Source organism: Felis catus, chromosome A1 (genome assembly GCF_018350175.1).
Source record: "Felis catus isolate Fca126 chromosome A1, F.catus_Fca126_mat1.0, whole genome shotgun sequence".
Taxonomy (NCBI): Eukaryota; Metazoa; Chordata; class Mammalia; order Carnivora; family Felidae; genus Felis; species Felis catus.
Genome location: NC_058368.1, coordinates 198,858,723 through 198,880,036, shown reverse-complemented (window position 1 = coordinate 198,880,036; position 21,314 = coordinate 198,858,723). Strand labels below are relative to the sequence as shown.

The window sequence follows — 21,314 nt, the reverse complement described above, 5'->3', positions numbered from 1 at the left end:
GCCATACAATGGAATATTAAAAGAAAAGAGCTATCAAACCATGAAAAGACATGGGTCAATCTTAAATGCATAATGCTAAGTTAAAAAAAAAAAAAGCCAGCCTGAAAAAGCTACATATTGTATGATTCCAACTATGTGATATTTTGGAAAAAGCAAAAAATACAGAGGCAGTAAAGATCAGTGGCTGCCCCTTTCAGAGTGGGAGAGTTAAGTAGAACATGGAAGATTTTTTGTGGAGGTGAGATTATTCTGCAGGTTACTGTAAAGGTAGCTCCAAGACATTAAGTGTTGTCAAAATCCATAGAACTTTACAGGACAGAGTAAATTCTAATGCATGCAAAAAAAAAAAAAAAAAAAAAAAAATCCAACAGCAGGTAGAGGGATCCTAGGATGGAGTGCAGAAAGTGACAAAAGAATCTGAATGTATTTAGAGCATATGAAACAACCTCACTAAAGGGTATTAAGGCATAAGGTGCTGACCTAAGTAACTTTGGAAATAAACAGTCTGGAAGACTAAGACATAGGAACTACATTCCAGTCAATAACATTGTTTCTTGTAGGGGTATACATGAATAATTGTGAAACCACTATACATGTATACTGAAGTTGAACGATTAAATATATGGACGGTGAGAGCCAGGTCTCTCACCATTGGGGATGAAGGTTATATACAAGCAAGGATAAAAGGCTAAAATGATTCATCTAGAAATGAATTAGAGCTGAATCAGTATGAACTCATATTTAGCTTAATAGAGATACAGAAGGTTATATATAAAAAATATTTACAGGTATACATATTTACGTGCATATTTCCTTGCTCTGTCAACTGAGAGGGCCTAGAAGCAACAATGCTCCAAGAGCAATGAACACACCAGATCCATACCTTGGTGTCTTGGTGTCTGCTCTCCAATAAAAGGAACGTGGCAGGGCTCCTTAGGGAAATGGCTGATTCTAGGGCTGGGATAGGAATTGTACAAGGCGAGTCTGGAGCACTTTGGAGTGCCAGACATTTAGGAATTGCCAAAGAAAGCCCTAAAATACAAAAACCCCAATACCTCCCAAACTTGACAATGACAAGGGTATGTCAAAGGGACATCCTGCCAACTAAAACCAGAAACGATTCAAGTGACAAAATGGTGTTAGATTGTAACCCAAAGTATGAAATAAATATCCAAGTCCATACTGATATAATTGGACAGATTAAAAAATGGGGGAGAAGAGACAAATCTCCCACGCAGAAGAATTCCATGTAGTTTATGCAGATACTCCATTCTTAAAGTGGTAGAACATAAATCCTTACTCTTTCAGTGTGGCTCTGCACAGTGACTTGTTCCAAAGAGGACAGTAGGAAAGGGAACAAGAATAACTACCGTGGAAAAACCTGACAGACACTACCTCAGGCACTGGATCAAAGATAATGCCAACAGCGATAAGACATGTTGATGGGATATACCCTTGATATGATGTGATGTGGCATTTTTACCACTGTTACCTTTCTGCTAAGTCTAATCATGAGATAAAAACATCAGATGAATTCCTATTGAAGGACATTCTATAAAATACCTGGCCAGCATCCAAGCAGTCAAGGTCATCAAAAACAAGTAAGAAACCCAAAACAACACAGCAAGGAAAGTCTGAAACATTCTGAAAGAAGCCTACGGAGACATGTTAAGTAAATGGACTTTGGTATCCCGAATGGGCTACAGAAACAGAAAAAGCTATTAGGCAAAAAAACAAACAAAAAAAAACCCCACCACACACACACACACACACACACACACACACACACACACACACACACACACACGGAAATCTCTCTGAATAAACTATGAATTTTAGTTAATAACAATGCATCAACATCTGTTATTCATTGTGGCAAGGGTACCATGCTAAGGTAAGACAAGAGAAACCGGATATGGGAGATACAGAACTTTCTGTAATATCTATGCAATAATTTTGTGAATCTAAAAATCATTCTAAAATTTAAAGTTGATTTTGATAAATACTTATGTATCTATGAAAGTACCTATGAATGTACCATCCAATCAAGAACTAGAACATTGTTAGGGCACCTGGCTGGCTCAGTTGGTGGAACGTGTGAATCTTCATCTCCGGGTCATGAGTTCAAGTACCATGTTGGGTGTAGAGATTAAAAATAAAATCTTAACGGGGCGCCTGGGTGGCTCAGTTGGTTGAGCATCCGACTTCAGCTCAGGTCACGATCTCACACTCCGTGGGTTCAGGCCCCACGTCAGGCTCTGTGCTGATGGCTCAGAGCCTGTAGCCCGCTTCAGATTCTGTGTGTCTCCCCCTTTCTCTGCCCCTCCCCTGCTCATGCTCTCTTTCTGTCTCAAAAATAAATAAAAACATTAAAAAAAATCTTAACAAAAATAACTAGGACATCGTCTGTAAATTTGCATCCATCCATTGCTCCTTCCCTCCCCTCTCTCCCTGCCCACCTGCTGCCCCCTGGCCTTTGAAAAAAGTCATGATGCTAAACTTTGTGATTATTACTTCTTTCCTGGTTTTGTGAGTCTTATACAAGTCTGCTGGTGTACCTTTAAAAGCTTTGCTCGTTTTTGAGCTTTATAAAAATAGCACTGTATTTGACACTGTCTTCTGAGACTCACACCGGATTATAAGAAAGTTTATTACAGTATTGTTTATAAGAGCAAAATCTAGAAACAAAACAAATGTCCCAGAGCAGATGCATGAGTAAGTAAATCGTGGTATATTTACACAATTACATCGTGAAATATTACACAAAAGTGAAACATATGAACGATACACAGCCACGTGGGTGAACGTTACAACAATGTGGGGTGAAAATGCATCAAGGCTTTCATCTGATGCACAAGGTCCTTGCCAAAGGGCTGCAATCTACACCTATCTCACTTCCTTGAAACCTATATTCCAGTCGCACCAAACTTCTCAGTTACCTAAACATCCCACTCTCTCCAACACTCACTTGCCTTTTTTTTTTTTTTATAAAAGCTGTTTTGAGATATAATGCCCATACCACAGAATTCACCCATTTAAAGTACACAATTCAATAGCTTTTAGTATATTCAACAGAGATGTGCAACCATCACCGTAATCAGTTTTAGAGTACCTTTTATCACACCACAAGAAATCACGCACGTTTCCTTCCACGCCCATCCCCAGCCCTAGGCAACCACCAATTTATTTTTCTCTCTGGATTTTCCTGTTCTGGACGTTTCATTTAAACGGTATCATAGCGTATGTGGCACCTCTCAGTGCCCATGTCTCTGATCATCTCCCCAGTTCCCATGGCCCTCCATTTAGGCACTATTATTGTACTTTTCACATTGTATTACAATTATCCCTGTGTACCTCCCCTTCCCCATGCACTACTGAACTCCCTAGGCACAGGGATAGAACTTTGTTCATCTTTGGGTTTGCAGGACCTAGCAGAATTTGACCAGCAATAACCACTCAACAAATATTTGTCAAATCAGTGAAGATTCTTCTCATTTGTCCAATTTACACTTATTACACAAAACAAGTAGGCAATAGTGTAGAAACAGTACAAATTAACGCAGTGTTATGACCCCAAACCTGGGTTGACGTAGGATTTCTACATTTGAAAGCTTAGTGGCCTTGGGCAAGTCACTTAACCACCCCAAATCCCACTTGCAACTTGATGATGATACGTACTCATTCGGTTATTGACTTCAATAAGTTCTGTTTGTAAAGAATTTAACTCAATAGTGGTAGCCACTACCAATAATAATGGCCATGAACAGAGCGGTGAGAGAAGGGAGACGGACCCTAAAGAACATCTGGTTCAAATCCCTAGTTTTACAAATGAAGAAACTGACAAATGGAGATTAGGGGAGATTCCAGAGGCCACTTGGCCTCTTGAAGAAGGAGTGTGGCGTGACGGAGAGACCCCACAGTGTGCAGTATAGCACACACCCTATGTTGATTCCTGGCTCTGCTCCTTACTAGTTAAGTGTCCTTGGGAAAATTACTAAATGTTCTAAACATCAATTTCCTCTGAGTATAAGAGGACAATAAATATCTAGCTTACAAAGAATTTCGAGAATTAAATGAGAAAATGCTTATCTAGGCTCTTGACTGTGGTGGTGATGAGCACACAACTGAACGATACAATGACAAATTAATTGACTGGCAGATAGAAAGTTCTGGAAGAAAAAATGTTATTTCACAGAAAAGAAGATAGAAACAATTTTAAAAGGGAGATTAAATTTTAGGAAAAATGATTTATAGTCAGCCTGAAGTAGGAACAGTACCTTGTAAATATCAATGGGTAAAATAATGCAGGATCTCTGTTTATGAAACTAATTACTGTTCATCTTGCCCTCTCTTCTAACTGGCTTGTCTTTAAACTTCGTAGTATTTTTTTTTCTGATATTCCTGGAGCAGACCCTAAAGAAGAGGATCTCTCTGAAGCCTCTAAAAGACTATCAAACAGTTTTCCTTCAAAAATGAACACCTTAAGTTTGGCAACAAACTTCAAGGTGAGGAAGCAGGTGTTAACACAGAACTATAACACTGTTTAAAAAGAACATTCTAGGGGCTGGTGCCTGGGTGGCTCAGTCGGTTAAGTGTCCGACTTCAGCTCAGGTCATGATCTCGCGATTTGTGGGTTTGAGCCCCGCATCAGGCTCTGTGCTGACAGCTCAGAGTCTGGAGCCTGCATTGGATTATGTGTCTCCCTCTCTTTCGGCCTCCCCCCCCCCCACTTCTCAAAAATGAATAAACATTAAAAATATTTTTAAAAAGAACATTCTATTCCCATCATGTTCTTCTCTCTATAGAGTGTTTGGTTATTTACTAAACAGGGGCTCAACCCTCATTAATGAAATAGTAGCATACTTAAATTACAATCGCCCCGACAGACAGAAGTTGTAGGTCACCATCTAAAGCACAGACTCTAAATCCCTATAATTGGATAATATATGAAGATGTCAGGAAACTGTAAAGAATACGCAGTGGCATTTTACCTCCCTCTCATTTACTGGCTCCCTTAGTCCTATCCAAGACTGATTTCCGAACCTCATACCTCATTTTTCCCTCTCAATTTTTAGCTTGGCTGGTTTACACGGATTGTTAATTAAGCAAGTATTTATTGAACCTTACTTTACACTAGGCATCATTCTGGCTGATGCAGACCAAAAAAAAAAAAAAAAAAAAAAAAAAAATGGATACCCTTCTCGTGAGGAGCTTATATTCTCATGAGATGAGCTAAGAAAAAAACCAAACAAATGAATATGTGATATGTGAAGAAGTGCTATGTAGGAAAAAAAAAACTGGTAAAGAAGAGTGGTTGAGGGAAGGGGCATCAGAAAAGGCCTCTTTAATAAAGTGACAGCTGAGAAAATTCCTCAAGGATGTGGGGAAGTGAGCCATGGGGATATCTGGGCAGAGGGAATGGCAGGTATCAAAGCTCTGAGATGAGATTCTACTTATCAAGTTCAAGGACCAGGAGGAGGGCAGTGTGGCTGGAGTTGATGGAGCTAAAGGGGAAATGCTAGAAGATGAAGCCAAGGAAGTGGGAGAATCCAGATTATACAGTGCTTCTGTCTTTACCATGAAGAGCCATGGGCAGTTTTGGAGTTATCATCTGATGTCCATCTTTGAAAGCTTCCTCAGGTTACTGGAGAAAATAAAGTATGGGAGAGCAAAGGGGTAGGGGGGAGTGGGGGAGATCAGGGAGAAGGTCAGAGACCATTACCATTGCATGTGAGAAATGCTGGTGGGAGCAGTGGTGTCGATGAGATGTGACTGTGTTCTAAATACATTTGAAAAAACAATCTTAATAACACACTCCTTTACATCATCACAACGCATTCCTTTTAAATCCAGTCCAAGAAGTTCTCAAGAAAAGTCTTGATAGAACTCTGTCATCTCTTAGCCACTCATACAATCCCTCTGCTCTTCCTTAATCTATACTTAAGTTGCTTTTTTTTTTCACTTGTACAGAATAAAGATCACCATTGTCTCAGCCTAATGGAAACACAGGGATTATTAAGTTGGCCAAATGACCTAACATGGCTGCTTCCTAAGAAATGACAGTGGGGCAGCTTTAAAGGCTGATAGATCCACAAAACTTAGAGGAACTCTTTCTTGTTTGTTCAGGTACTCCCTTCTGATAGCGTCTTCACTGTGAGGGGAAGCAACGTTGGATATATGCTGTAAGATCAGTTCAAATGGATCTTGTGGTTCCTTAGGCATTTTTCAAATTTTGCATTCAACATAGTGTATGGACTTTAATTTCCAATTGACAACCTAACCCACTATATTTAGACGTTGCTGTGAACTGTTCATTTACTTGATCACTTGGTTAGAAGATCACAATGTACTGGTATTGCAGCATTTATGCAAAAACACAGATACAAAAAACAAGATTCCATTTTCTCTGGATAAATGTAAAACATGAGAAAACATACAGAAGGTTCTAGAAAGATATATACCATAGTCTCAATATGGTATCTCTAGGGAGTGATGGTGGGAAGTAGCAAGTAGGGTAATTAAAGGAGACTTGGCTTTATAGTAATGTCTCAAATACTTCTGAGAAGTATTGTCTCATTGTATGGTTGATTTTTTAAAAGATCCGTGTTAGTCATTTGGCACCTTCAGCATTACTAATTAGATGGTAGTTATTAATGTGTGGGAAAAAAAGGTGCATGGAAACTTGATGCCTGTATTTCATATTCTACTTCTAACCAAAAATTGGAAGTAGTTAAAAAGTTCTTTTTCAAGCTCAAACTGTGCGAAGAAACATATTTCAATGCATGAAAAGAACACTGGCTATGCTCACAGTTTGGACCTTTGGTAATGATGAACATGTATTTTCTTGGCAATCGATACCCTTTATCAGGTTCTATACTGGAAGCAAATCTGGCTAGAAGGCTGGGTTAACAGACACGTTGGGCCCAGGGTGAAAAAATGGGGGTGACAGAGGCTCCTGGCTGGCTCAGTCAGAACGTGTGACTCTTGATCTTGGGGTCATGAATTCAAGGGAAGCCCATGAGAAGAAACACCACGAGGGATATAAAATGGTCACCGAAGGATACAAATTGTAGCAATGGCTAAAGGTAGAGAAATCTGGGACTTATACAGTCATGGTTTCTAGAAGGCCACAGTTCCTAGGAGGTTGACTGTTATCTTCTTTTCTAATTCCCAGCTGTGCAATCCCATTTCCTTAGCTCTTAACCCTTCACAGTAGAATCATTTTATAACTTCAAAAAGAAACCCATCCGACACGAAGCAGAGGATGTTAGGATGAAAAAAACAACTAAACAACAAATCAAAGCTGATAACAAAGCCTGCACAAGTCAGGGCATCATGAGGATGTGGCACCTGGCATGTGCAGCTGACCTAGGCCTCGAAGGACTATGGGCTGCATACAAGTCAGCGAGTCTGTCGGGTGACAGGTTGATACTTCCGAGAAAACGTGAAGAGACTGCAGTCAGTTCTCGATGTGTTGCTCAACTGTGCTGGGAAACACATACCAAACTTGGAGGTGCCAACGAACCTCTTTACCCCGTGCTTCCCTGGGCTCGTCGTGCCCACACTCTGCTGTCTTGACTGTGCAGCTTATAGGCCCACATGGAACAGCACACCTGATACCCCCACAGGACAGGAAAATCAAGGCTCTCGGTGAGGTGCAGTTGTTCCTCCCAGGACGCTGCTAAGTGACAAGGCCACGGAACCTGACTTCAGTTTCTTTTATGACTTTGACGGTTGTTAAGGAGCACTGATCCATAGGACAGCCTCCCAGCTCAATAATGGGAACTCGGTTCCTGTCATGATGTTTCACCAGAAACCGCCTGAGTCAGGAGAACTCATTACTTTGTCACCCAAAGGGTTTGCCTGCTACTTCTTGTTTTTATCTCAATTAATTTTGTGTCTGCCGGACTAACACAAATTACCACTTCCATGTCTTGCACTTTTGATATAAAAATAAAGCTAATTTGGGAGGTGTTTAAAGCTTTATTAATATTTATACAGCTATTAGCGGTGGCTATGAGGTTAGCGAGCTTCCTTTCAAAATTAGAAATTCTCCTTCCAATACAGTCTCTCAGCTGCAGCTCTCCCAACTCCGACCACATCATTTTTAACATTCTTCTTAGGGCGCAAAGCAGAATTTCACAGAAGGTCATAGGAAAGTTGGTTTTGGGTTTTCCCACCACTTATCTGGCCCATTCTGCTCAGTGAGTCAGACTCGCATAACACGTTTCTGTCTCTTGACTTGCTTCAGAAATCCGGAGGCCGCGCTTTCTCCCACAACACAGTGTATGGGTGCCGTGTAACAACCAGGCACTATTCTCCCCCATATGTGTCCCCTCCCTCCACCCTGAACTTAGAGTGGGCAAGTAAAGAAAGAAGTACAAGTATTCCAGTCTGATACTGAAATACTGAGGAAGGGGTTATTCCTCAGCAGAAAGGATACAAGGGGCATGATCCAGACTGAACGTGGCCTATGACCCCACAGACTCACTCCCCTGACAGTTCCCAGACCTCCAGGACAAACTGACCAACCAAACCACTGCTTTTAGTATTTTAGGGCAACAGAGGAAAATTCTGCAGGAGATGTGACCATCTACTGGGAATACCAAGTCCTGACCAAGTATTCCAATGGGACAAATACAAATGACTGGCCTGTGTTGAAAGAAAGGAGCTTTGAGGAAAAAGCCAGCGCCACAGCAGTTCCGTAAGGGTATGAAGCTGTACAACAGTTTTCTTGAATTCTTATTCCAACTCTTCTACTTCCTAGATGTGTGATCTCAGGCATGCGATCTGGGCACTCTGTGTCTTAATTTCTTCATGTGGAAAGGGGGTAATATTACTACTGCCCATGGAAGTTTCTGGAGTACCAAAGAGCTAACGGAAGCCAACATTTAGCATGGTGCCCGCACACATTCTGCGCTTCATAAATACCTGAATGGTAATGTTTGGATAAACTAAGTCAAACGTTAAAGTGAATAGCAAGTTAAGATACAACCCACATTCAAGTGACAGTACCTGTAAGATATTCCTACTGACAACTATAGAACTAAACAAAATTGAGAAGGGCAGTGTGAAATTTAGGAGTTTTAATAGTTTGTTGTCCCGCTTTAAAAAAAAAGGTTGGGGGGAGGGAGAGGGACTCCTGGGCGGCTCAGTTGGTTGAGCGTCGGATTTTGGCTCAGGTCATGATCTCATGACTTCTGAGTTCCAGCTCCGCATCGGGCTCTGTGCTGATAGCTCAGAGCCTGGAGCCTGCTTCGGATTCGGTCTCAGTCTCTCTCTGTCCCTCTCCTGCTCATGCTCTGTCTCTGTCTGTCTGTCTCTCTTAAAGATAAACATTAAAAGAAAAAAAAAAAAAAAAAGGAAATTTGAGGAACGATTTGATCTTTAAGGGAGATGTGGCTATTGTATTTAATAACAATTGATTTGTCAATACACACGTATTAACCTGGCATCTTCCAAGTACTGCTCACAGCAGTGCTTTCCAATAAGATAGCCATTATAGCTACACCTGGCTACTGAGCGCTTGAAATGTGGCGGGTCCACACTGGGTTGTGCTGTAAGTGCAAAAACACATTTCATATCACAGCACATGTCACCTTTCAAAAGACTTAGAATATAAAACATCTCATTAATGATTTTTAGTACTGATTACATGCAGAAATTATAATATTTGGGAATACTGACCTAACTAAAATGACAGTATTACAATTTCACCTATTCTTTTTACTTATTTTAACATGGCTACTAGAAAAGTTAAGCTACTCCTATGACTCACACTTGTGGCCTGCATTTATTTTTGGACTATGCTGGCTTAGAGCAAGAAGGAAAAGAAGCCACACTGTTCTTATTAATACAACTTTTAGCCGTCAGTTACTGAGTACTTATTCTGCTAGATGTTTTAAAACATTATTGCTAAGTGTTCCAATAGCTCTGTGTAATAGGCAGTTTCCTCTCTTTTTATAGATGAGAAGGTTTCACAGTGTATATTGCCTCGAATCACAAAGCTAGTAGTGTTTGCAGCAGGAATGAATCCACATCTGTCTGATTCCAAAGCCTGAGCTTTCTCCTGTAGCAGGGGACATGTGGAAATAGAGGCACGTGAGAGGAAAGGGGGGCCCCCTCCAGGAGCAAGGGGACCCCAGCCCTCCCTCAGAAGGACACCTTGCAGGATGTGTAAACACTCCAGTCTTATAAGGGCACAGACCTTAGAATTTATAGATAACTCGAGTCATTCTGGTTCCGTTTTACCTAAACCTAAGCCTCCATATGTTAACAGAAAAAGTAGGAAAAGAATTCATAAGCAACAGAACGCACACTTTAAAAGCAAAATTTAAAGTGGAACATATGCACAAAGATGTTATTTGCCATGTTATTCATAAAAAATTCAAAAGGGGGCTAATTAAAAAGTGATAATTTTGATACCTCGTTAACAGCAGAGAATGCTTAACTGTTATATGACATAAAAATCAGGATATGGCATTATGAACACACTCTATCACACCTCCATGAAAGGACCTATATGTAAATGAAAAACTGACAGGAACAGTCTAATTGATCATAGCTTCAGGACAGTTTTCAAATGGTGGAGAGGCAGTTTCAGCCACCGAAGACACGTGGCACCCCTGGGAGGGGTTTTCTGTTGTCAAAGCTCAGGGGGTGCTACAGGTATGCCTCTAACCATCCTACAAGGCAACTCCCACTAAGCAAGAATTCTCCAGCCACAATTATCAATTGTGCAGAGATTGTGGAACCCTGTATTAGGCAATGGGATTATAAATTTGTTTCTACTTTCCACATTTTTATAATGCTATGTTGTTTTATAATATAATTTTTTTCAAATGCAAGATATTACTGACAAAATATCACAGAAACTAATCACAAACACAGCTGATTATGATAAATATGGGGGATGGGTACTGGATATTGGAATAGGGTCTATTAAACAGCTTCCTTTTTTGTTTTTAAAGTTTATTTTTTTCTGAGACAGAGAAAGAGAGAGCAAGAGAGTAAGAGCGTGTGCAAAAGAGGGGAGGGGCAGAAAGAGAGGGAGAACAGAATTCCAAGCAATTCCCTGATGTGGGGCTTGAACCCACAAACTGGGAGATCATGACCCCAGCCGAGACCAAAAGTAGTATGCTTAACTAACTGAGCCACCCAGGTACCTGTGAACAGCTTCCTTTTAAATATTTAGATTTCCTGAAAACTACAACAAAAAAGAATAGACGTAAATAACTTATAGATTAAAATTTGGCCATGTTTGCTCAATCACTACTTGCAGTCAGAATGATTGATTTAACATCTAACAGGAAATTGGCATCCCTTCCACTGTTGGGATAGCATTTGCTAAACATCAAAATATTTTTCTCACTCCTCTGAGGAAGTCATGTTTCATGAATGTTATTATTACTAAGATTTGACAATATATGCTATTTACACTGCATTTCAGGAAGAGAGGAGAAGAGAGAGTCTTCCCGGCAATTTTCTCCAGTATTTGCATCATTGTGACAAAAAAATAGAAGCATAAAACTTACACTTGTGTAGCACCTGCTTAAAAACTATGCATTATTTGCGAACTAAACTACTTGTACTAACAGATGATCTGATGAAAGATTTCACAAAACTAGGTATATACATTTCGCTCGCAGGCATGAGAGTTCGTCTGCAAGCTGTTTATATACTCACCTTCTTAGTTCATTTACATCAAAATGGAGACTTTAAAATAAACAGGTACAAAGCTACTACCTATTTAAATATACTTATTGATACAGCAGGAAGGTCTCGTCAGTGTATCAAGTGTTTATCCTACAGCATCTGACCAGAAAAAATGCAGGTGGTTTTGTGTGTGTGTGTGTGTGTGTGTGTGTGTTTATTTAATATTCAGAGCAATGGACAATTCGGTTATTTTCCTTGAGCAAGAACCATGGCCTTTGTCATCTGTAGCAAATTGCACTTTGTCTGCCATATGGTAGGAGGCAATCAATACTACGTGAATAAATGAACATTTATAAAATCACTCTCTGTGCTAGCCAGGGTTGTGACAAATCTCCTGACAAGAAGTCTTGCATACTTCAGTTCCTTTTCTCAACTTTTACTCATACATTCATTCACTCACCAAAACTTATTACCCACCTCTAAGCTCTTAGAACACGTGGCACAGGCCACCTCTGTAAAACTTCATCGTTTGCTTGTAATGTTTATGTATCTACATCTTCCACTAAAATGTCAGCATTCCAAGGGCCAAGACCATGTCTTGACACTGTTTCCTGATTCTATCTTCAGTGTGGGCCTCGTGGAGGAGATGATGGCTCAGAGAACTCGCCTACTGTCACATGGCTAAAAAAGGGGTAGAGTTAGGGCCTGAACCAAGGACATCTCCAACTATTTTCTTTCCATTTTACCAAATTGCAGAGGAAACAAGAGTGGAGGTAGAGTATGGGAAATGTATGAAGTGAAACAAAACAAGAAGTTTTAGATGTTGGGCAGCTAGAGGGAAGATGCAACTAGTGGGTTCGATTACACCGACGCTGAGAAACAGAAAATTACAAGTCAATAAATCAGTAGGGACAATTCCACACACCTCCAAAATAGTCTCCAGAAGTCAATTTGCCCAACAATTATGGAAGATCAGCCATGACCATGTGGGCCATTCTAAGGGAAATTCTTGAGGAAACAGACTATGTCTTTTGTCCGGTTCTGCGTGTCTAATTTGTAAGCTGCTAGAAGAATGAACGACTGACTATATGACATTGGTCCCAGTTCTACAGAGTGACTTCAACAGGGAGGCCAGGTGAGATAAATCCTGTAAGAGACATCAAATTGTCAGACGGGGGCATTAGCCTAAACAGACAGGAGATCCTGAGGTATACTGATCTTAATCGCAATTTCCCAAGTATAAAAAATAGAAATACTTATCAGGATCAGGCCATTTCATTGTTATGACATCCTGGACAGGCTCTTTTTAAGGTTGATATGTTAATATTGGTACTGTTGGAGACAGTAATTAGGGAAACGGGTCCTGGAGCCACACACCCTGGTTTCTAGCTAGGCTTTGCCACTTCCTAGCTCTGTGACTTTAGGCGACTTGCCACCCTCATCTGTCAAGTCAGACCAGTAATGGTGCTCACCTCGTCTGGTTGTTAGAAACGTGAGCCAAGTAAGGCTGTTAGAACAGCACCATGTACAGGCTTGGTATATATTTGCTGTAATTACTACTGCTGTTGTTACTGTTATTTCCAAAATGTTGTATTAATACATAATTTTTTTAACGTTTATTTTTGGAGAGAGGGTGTATGCGCCAGCGGGGGAGGGGCAGAGGGAAATGGAGACAGAGTACCCCACGTGGGCTCTGGGCTGACAGCAGAGACTCCGACATGGGGCTTGAACCCCACAAAACATGAGATCATGTCAGACGCTAAACTGACTGAGCCACCAGGTGCCTCAGTAGTAATACATAATTTTTAAAAGAATCATGGGCCTCTGAAATAACATGACATTCACAAAATTACTGCAAGTAAAAAAAAAAATTAAGTCCTTTGAATTTGGATGAATCTAGTAATTTGGGAAATGTTTATTGATTCAAAATAAGGAAAAGTCAAAAATAGATGGTGGTGGGACTAGCGATAGCAATGCTAATTCTCCACCTAAAAATTAGTTGTATGATTGTATATGTATATGTAAGTTAAAACATACAACTATCTTTACATACACACACACACACACACACACACACACACCAATGTTTTAATCATAAAAAATGGTCAGCAGCTCGTAGAAGAGAACTTGAACATTTCAAAATTGCGAAGAAGAACTGCCAATCATGCCCCAAAGATTCCAAATTGACAGGTGAGCTCAAGCAGGGTACATTAACAGTTACAGTTTAGTCCAAATCAGGTTTTTTTTTTTTTTTTTTTTTCAAATGCATACTCTGTTTTCAAAACCAGACCCAAGCTGCAGCATTCAGACTGGGAAACCTGGAATTCTTACAGGCCTCTGTGCTTTTCTGGTGCACTTGTGTTCAGAACCTCCTGCTAAACTCTAGAGGAGTAGAAGGGGAAAGTGGGGGAAAGTGGTAGCTGGTTAGAAAATAAAAGCTACACATTGGCTACGATAATGATAAAGAAAAGACCTCCCTCCAAGAATGCCACCGATGCTTCTCATCTTTGTCGGGACATCTGTGCCGACGCGGAGCCAGTTTTCACCCGAGTCTTGTAGGTTGCAGGACACCTCTCTTAAAATCATACTGCGGGCGGGATGGGTTGGTTACGATCAGCCCAGGCACCAGTCACGACGGTTCCCCATCATCAGTGCTACCATCTGTGCTCTGAGTTCCCTCCACACACGGGCTTCAACAGATTTTGCACTGGCCAAGGTCACTGAGCAGCCAGCCTCCACAGATGGGGACAGTGTGAAAAACCTAATTGCAGCTGTGGACAAACACAAACAAGGACACACATGGTTGACAAAACCCCTGTCTAGACAGGCTAGTGGCTCAGTGTCACTGAGTACAAAGAACAAGGACAGGGTTTCAAGGTAACTATCTCTCAGGGATAGTGCAATCATTCAGGCAACACGATCATCATGTAGTCTAAATTCTCCACACTGATACTTAACAATCGGTTTAAAAAATGGCAAAAGAGCAGTAATGCTCCCTACCATATATATTCTCCAGAAAATTTTTCTCTATAAAATTTCTCTAGAAATTAATTTCTTTCTTCAACAACAACAACAAAAATATGGCTTGGCAATCAAGACAGCTGCTCCCTAACTCAGGTGGAAAGTCCCAAATGTCGCCAGCACATAGCACAAAAGATACCGAGTTAGTGAAAGAAATAAAATGTCCTCTTTTGACGTATTTATTTCATCCCGAATCAAGATTTCTTTTTCCCACTTCTTTTTGAAAAGGAATTACTTCGTTAGAGATGTTACTCATTGTTCATTGCTTTGACAACATTTAATTAGGTACCTATACCTTCCATTCCACTCTAAGAAACTCAGCGAAATGGGATCATACTGACGCTGGGATCCTAGATTCTTCACCCTTGAAATACATAGGGCCCCAGAGAATTTGGACTGTCAGTGTCTTTTCTAGATACTCAACATGTCTGGTCACTTAGGTTTAAAGCCAAACTGGATGCGAATTACTTTTTGAGAAGTTGTTAAATTCAAAATAAGTTATCAAGCTAGTGCTATTTCAAAAGATTGTTGATAAAAAAGAACATTTAACTGTAACCATACTGAACAGACAGTTGATTATAGAAAGACATGTCAGTGCACATATGGCAGCCGGGTAAATTATGCACATCTGGATTACTTTTGGCAAGAAACATAGCTAAGTGTCTAAAGCCAAGTTTAGCAATCTGTCACTAACAATATGTACATTTATTTTAAAATGTCAAGGGCTCAAAGTCATATTTTCTATTTCTTCATAAACTTTCCAGCTCTTCATAAGACAGCAAACAGGTGACAAAATGCATTGCCTAAACTGCCAAAGGCTGTATAAATAAGGGGTAATTTTGAACTTCTCACCACATATACAAGACGACTCCAACTCTGAAGCCAACTTCTGTGTTGTGTGATGTACTAAATCCAAAGCTCGAGAAAGAGTGTTATTAACATTTCACTTCAGAGGATGGCTGAAAAATGCTTTCATATAAAACTATGGGCAACCCCTACGTGGAGTCAACAATGTAACATCCTGGGCAAAGCAAACGGGACTAGTCTGATGGTGTCAGTATAAGTATATGTAAGTAGATGAAAGGAAAAGACCAATGACTCTGTGATCCTCTCAGATTAAATTTCCTTTTTCCTCCTGCCAATTACTGACATCATTTAAACCCTAAAGAAATGTTTCCCACCTTCTAGCCCCCTTGATTAAAAGAAAAGCCAAGAGACATGAAAGTGGCTCAAACTGGCAGTAACAAGAAACCTTACGATGGGGTGTGTGAGTATCAGCCAGCTGGGCGTGCTGCAGCACCTGCAAGCACAAAACTCATCTGGACTCCCGTGCCCCTTGCTGGCTCCTCTAGCATTCCAGCTCTGCACAGCTTCAGTGGCAACACTGGAGACCGGCGGGGCCCCGTCATTCCAGGTGCTGCCTTCCAGTCTCATTTGCGCTGGTAACAGAGAAAAAACCAGAGTGGAACTATTTTATGCATGGGGTGATAATCAATATTCGCACGCTGTGGCAGCCTCTCTTCCAGCTAATCTGGCAATTTTACTGTTGATTAGGATCTTTACTATATGCCAGATCTAGATCATAACATTCTCAATGGCATCGAGAAAAAAATCCTGTGTCTGTAAAGTATCCAGATACTGGTATTCAAACACCAGGTAAATTCCTTAAAACCTGAGCCTCACCTACAGAATGAGGATGATGATGGCACCTACCCCACTGTGTGGCTGCGAAATGTCTGCGGAAGATCATTATTATCCTTTTCCTCTGCTTAATGGCATGGGTGGGGAATAATACAGTTCATCAACTCCAGATTGCCAGTAAAATGTCGTAAATTCAAGAGAAAGCTTAAAAACAACTGAGAAGAAGGGGAGAATAATAAAGAAGGATCAAAATAGGAGATGGCATTCTGTTAACTTTTAATTTGTGTTTACTTTTATAAAGTTTGATGCCTAAGAGCACTGAAATCAGGGCTGGGTGATTGATACGGTTGAGCACCTGACTCTCGATTTCATCTCACGTCATGGTCTCATGGGTTGAGCACAGAGCCTGTTTGGGATTCTCTCTCTCCCTCTTTCAAAACAAACAAACAAACAAACAAACAAACTTAAAAAAAAAAAAGAATGCTGAATTCTAGGTGAGTTTAAATGTCCCTCCTCAACTGGATGGATAAGACATATTGCTATGTTGTGATGGCACAAATTTCTACCATGCACAAATTCAAAGGGATTTTAATTTAATGGCATTAGAGGTACAGAGTGAAATATATGCATTTTCTTCTTGTGATCTTCTCTATTTGAATATATAGTTTTATTTTAAAATTATACCTAGTACAATAATACTCAAATAAAAGGTATGTGTAAGCAGATAAAAGTAAAAAGAATTTTAAATTTAATGAGTCCATCTGTATATATTCACCATCTGATGCCTCAAGAGTAGCAATCCTCATAAAGTGTCCATATTTTTAGTCTCTTATTATTTACATCCCCGGGGTTTTATGTCTTCACAGGACACAAAGGTCTGGAAATATAAATTAAGTGCAACAGATAAGTGGAGCTTTAAGTACCAGAAGACTCCAAGATCTACCAAGCTGAAGAGAAACCTAGAAAAACCCACTGCAGACCTCACAGAATGATTCTCAGCACTGAATTCGGAAGGACAAGTAAAGCCATGGCTTACCATACTACCTTTTTGCTTTAAATGAGTTCAAGTCTTCTGGCCTAGAGAAACTCTTAATTCAGATGGTAAAAATCAATGCTCATGGTCTTTGCCAAATTAGGGAGAATAAATATAGGGAATACTTCCAACCCTAGGATTCTGTTATTGTCCCTAGCCAGACAAGGAACTTGAGGAAACTAATGTGTTCTTCTGCAAGCAGACATGAAGCTAATTTTAATACTGTTTTTTTTTTTAAGTATAGTAGGCATACAATGTTACATTCAAGGTGTACAATAAAGTGATCCCACAAATGTGTACATTATGATATGTTCATCAAAAGTAGAGCTACCATCTATCACCATATAATGCTATTATAATACCATTGACTATATTCCCTATGCTGTACCATAACTAGAAGCCTGTACCTCCCCCTCTCCTGCAACCATTTTGTCCATCCTCCCACCATCCCTCCCCTCTGGCAATCCTCAGTTTATTCTTTGTAGTTATTTGAGTCTGTTTTTGCTTTTTATTTGTTCAGATTCCACATGTAACTGAAATCACACTATTTGTCTGACTTAGTTCACTCATAATGCCCTTTAGGTCCATCCATGTTCACAAATGGCAAGATCTCATTCTTTTTTTTTTTTTTTATGACTAATATTCCATTGTGTACACACACACACACACACACACACACACACACATACACACACACACACCCCTCATCTGCTTTATCTATTCATCTATCAAGGGACACCAGGGTTGCTTCCATAACTTGGCTAGTGTAAATAATGCTGCAGTAAACATAGGGGGTCAATATATCTCTTCAAATCTAATACTATTTTTTTCTTGATTCTTCTCTAGTGGTCATTTAAGATCTTATTCACAAGACAGCCAAAATGAAAAAGAAAAAACCCAGAAGTTAGAACAGTGTTTGGGTTAAATATATATATTTACTTTTAAATAAACTACAATATATTGTATGTGGGGCTTTAAAGCCATAATTATTTAGCCTTGTATTTAACTAAGCTTAATGTCAGCTAAAAACTTCAGCACCATATACAATGTGGTAAAACGAAGAGTGTGATGCTAGGTATGAGAAAGAGATCTGGAATCAGATTTGCATTTCTACACTGTGCAGTTTGACTTTTAATATATTAGCTTTCTGATATCTACCAGCAATTACGTATCCTGGCAACTGTATCACTTGCACACAGACCACTTTGTGGGTATGAGGATTAAATGAACATCTCACACAGTCCCTGGGCAGACACTCAACTGCAAAGTAAGAAATCAGGGTGGTATAGATGTGGCAAAAGTTATTGATGCATATCATTAAATATATTAAAGGTTTTGTGATAAATTCCTTGAAACAATGACAACATACACAAACTAACTTTGAGAAGGTGATCCTCACCACCGAATTAAACCACAGTGAAAGAACGAGTCTTGTAGAAATCATCTTCCTGAGGTCAAAACATTACATTTTCAGTTGACATCTTTGTTGAAAGGTAGTAAGTTCTAATAGATCTTGGAGGTATATAATTGCAACACTTATGAGATGAAACTGAATGAACTAATAAAATTCAGTGTTAACTGGGTCCAATGTAGGAGCGGTCATTTGTAAATACTCCAGACTATGAACAAAAGATCCATGGAGGCGGACGTTCCTATTTCCTAAAAAGGTTACTCTGCTCGCGAAGAGGCCAACCATCAGACCACTTTGGTGCCAGGTAATACCTGTCTTAACAAGACTCTTCCACTCGTAGCTGCTTCCCTTACTAGCCTCCCTTACAAGAACATGCTCTCTGCTCTGAGGGTTGTTTCAAAAGTAACCCCAAAGATATTTGGTTATACTTCATCATCAAAAATACAGACTCAACAGGGAGAAATTAAGACCACTGATAAACTTTTAAGTTATTGTCAATTCATTTATCTGAGGGTTTTTCAAACTCTGGACTTTTCAGTGGAGTGCAAAGCCCAGAATGAGAACTGGGCTGTTTAAGGAGGTCGGCTACTCAAAGAATGTAGTAGGAATATCTTCAAATGACACAGAACACACGGCTGCAAAGAAGCAACTTAAAAAGTGTTTCACCGGGGCCAAAGAGAAATGCATCCTGATAGTTCATTAAACTTTTCAAAGGTCAGTCACTATCGAGAGACCAGAGTGGTAGCTGTTGACTCTGTGGAAGTATTCCTCAGAAAAAATGTACTCAAAAACTGACTGAAGACTCACAGCAAAGGTGGGTACCTTCCAAACAACAAGGCATAAAATATTGAAGAGGTCTGAAGGAATTTAGTGTCCAATGTTAGGTATGTTGTGGGGAAAATGCACTGTTCCAAGGGAAAAAATGTTCAAGCCTTTATGCTAAGTGTTCCTGTGGGGGGTGGGGGGGCATCTCATTACTTAACATGCATAAATAAAGTCTGGAGTCTATAAAAAAAATAACCAATAAAACAGGCCTAATAATGTGTAAGTATCTTCAGACTTATCCAACATTGTTTTAAACTGTAAACGTCAATCCACGTAAATGGTCTTCTGTTACTTGGCAAAGTTGTGAGCTTTTTACCCCATGGTAAAGGGGGGGAAGGGTGTGTAGAGGGGTCTATCATGACCTCTGATTTGTAACTGCATTACAAAGAATACTTTACAATGCATTTGTGAACACTTTGGCAGATTCTGGAATATGAGAAACCATTCCTTTCAAAAATATGTAATTAATAAGGCATTATGGGAAAAACACATGATGATTTTCTTGAATTATGTGTCTTTCTTGAATTATGTTAATTTAATTACAATGAATCTAAATTCTAAACTAATTACTTCTTTCATACAATAGAATTTACAATATTTAAAGGGCCTGCCCACATAATATTCTTTTGAATTTAATTTTATTTGTCTCTTATTTATAATGCCCTCTTAAGGTTAATATTATAAGAAAAAAAAAAAAAAAAAAGCAGACACAGGGAGTTATTCCAAATGCCCGGACTGTTGATGCTTTCTCTTGGTGCTGAAACCAATTTGCATCTAAGTATGAATGTGTCATATTCAACTCCAAATCCTCACAGTTTTGCTTAGGATATATATATATGTATACATATCCATATCCATCCATACATATACATATATGCATATATATACACACACATATGTGTATGTATGTGTGTGTATGGATGGATATGGATATGTATACATATATACACACTGTGTATCCATATATGTATAGATATATATATATACATATATATCCATATATACATATACACACACATACACAGTGCTTACTCCATAGGCTGATTTGAGTATACAGAACATTTACAACACAGGAAGAACCAGGCAGCAGTGGCTGCACTCAGTCTACGTAACTCACTGCCAGCACCACGAGAAAAACACAAACACATACGGATCCTTCAAGTCACCAAATGACACACACAAAGAGCTCAGTGGCTCTCCTTTAGGAATGAGTTTTATTTTAAATTTCTACTTCAATACACTGTTGACTCTTGAACAACACAGGTATTAACCGCATAGGTCCACTTACACACGGATTATTTTTGATAAAGACAGCGAAGTACTATAAATGTATTTCTTCTTAGGATTTTCTTAACATTTTTTCTCTAGCTTACTTCATTGCAAGAAGCAGTATATAATACATGTGTGTGCTAATCAACTGTTCATGTTATTGGTAAGGCTTCTGGTCAACAGTAGGTTAACTTTTGCGGGGGGGGGGGGTAGGTGGGGTCAAAAGTTATAGGCAGTTTCTTGACTACATGGGAGTTGGTACTACTAACCCCCAGGGTGTTTAAGGGTCGACTGTCTATAGGAAGGCGTTACTTGTACCCCATACGTTCGTTTTAAAAGCATTGGCCCGTTATAAATATTCAACCCACCTTCCATCCCTTCCTCACATGAGATAAAACAGAAGTTTCCTCCAAAATTACTGATCTCCCTAAGACTGTCAGAATGACTACACTCACTAAG

At 39.6% G+C, this 21,314-nt stretch overlaps 1 protein-coding gene across 9 annotated transcripts in view; it reads right to left on the bottom strand.

The window, feature by feature from the left end:
* Nucleotides 1-21,314, bottom strand: part of ARL15 (ADP ribosylation factor like GTPase 15) — a 405,200-nt gene that overhangs the window by 151,219 nt on the left and 232,667 nt on the right. Inside the window, exon 6 of one of the 9 annotated variants that reach the window (XM_045037230.1) lies at nt 11,116-14,426. The exons of the other annotated variants lie outside the window; for them this stretch is intronic. Within the exon in view, the coding sequence (XP_044893165.1) occupies nt 14,373-14,426 (54 nt within the window). The 3' untranslated portion in view covers nt 11,116-14,372. Of the gene's footprint in view, nt 1-11,115; nt 14,427-21,314 lie in introns of those variants that run through there. 9 annotated transcript variants of the gene reach the window in all.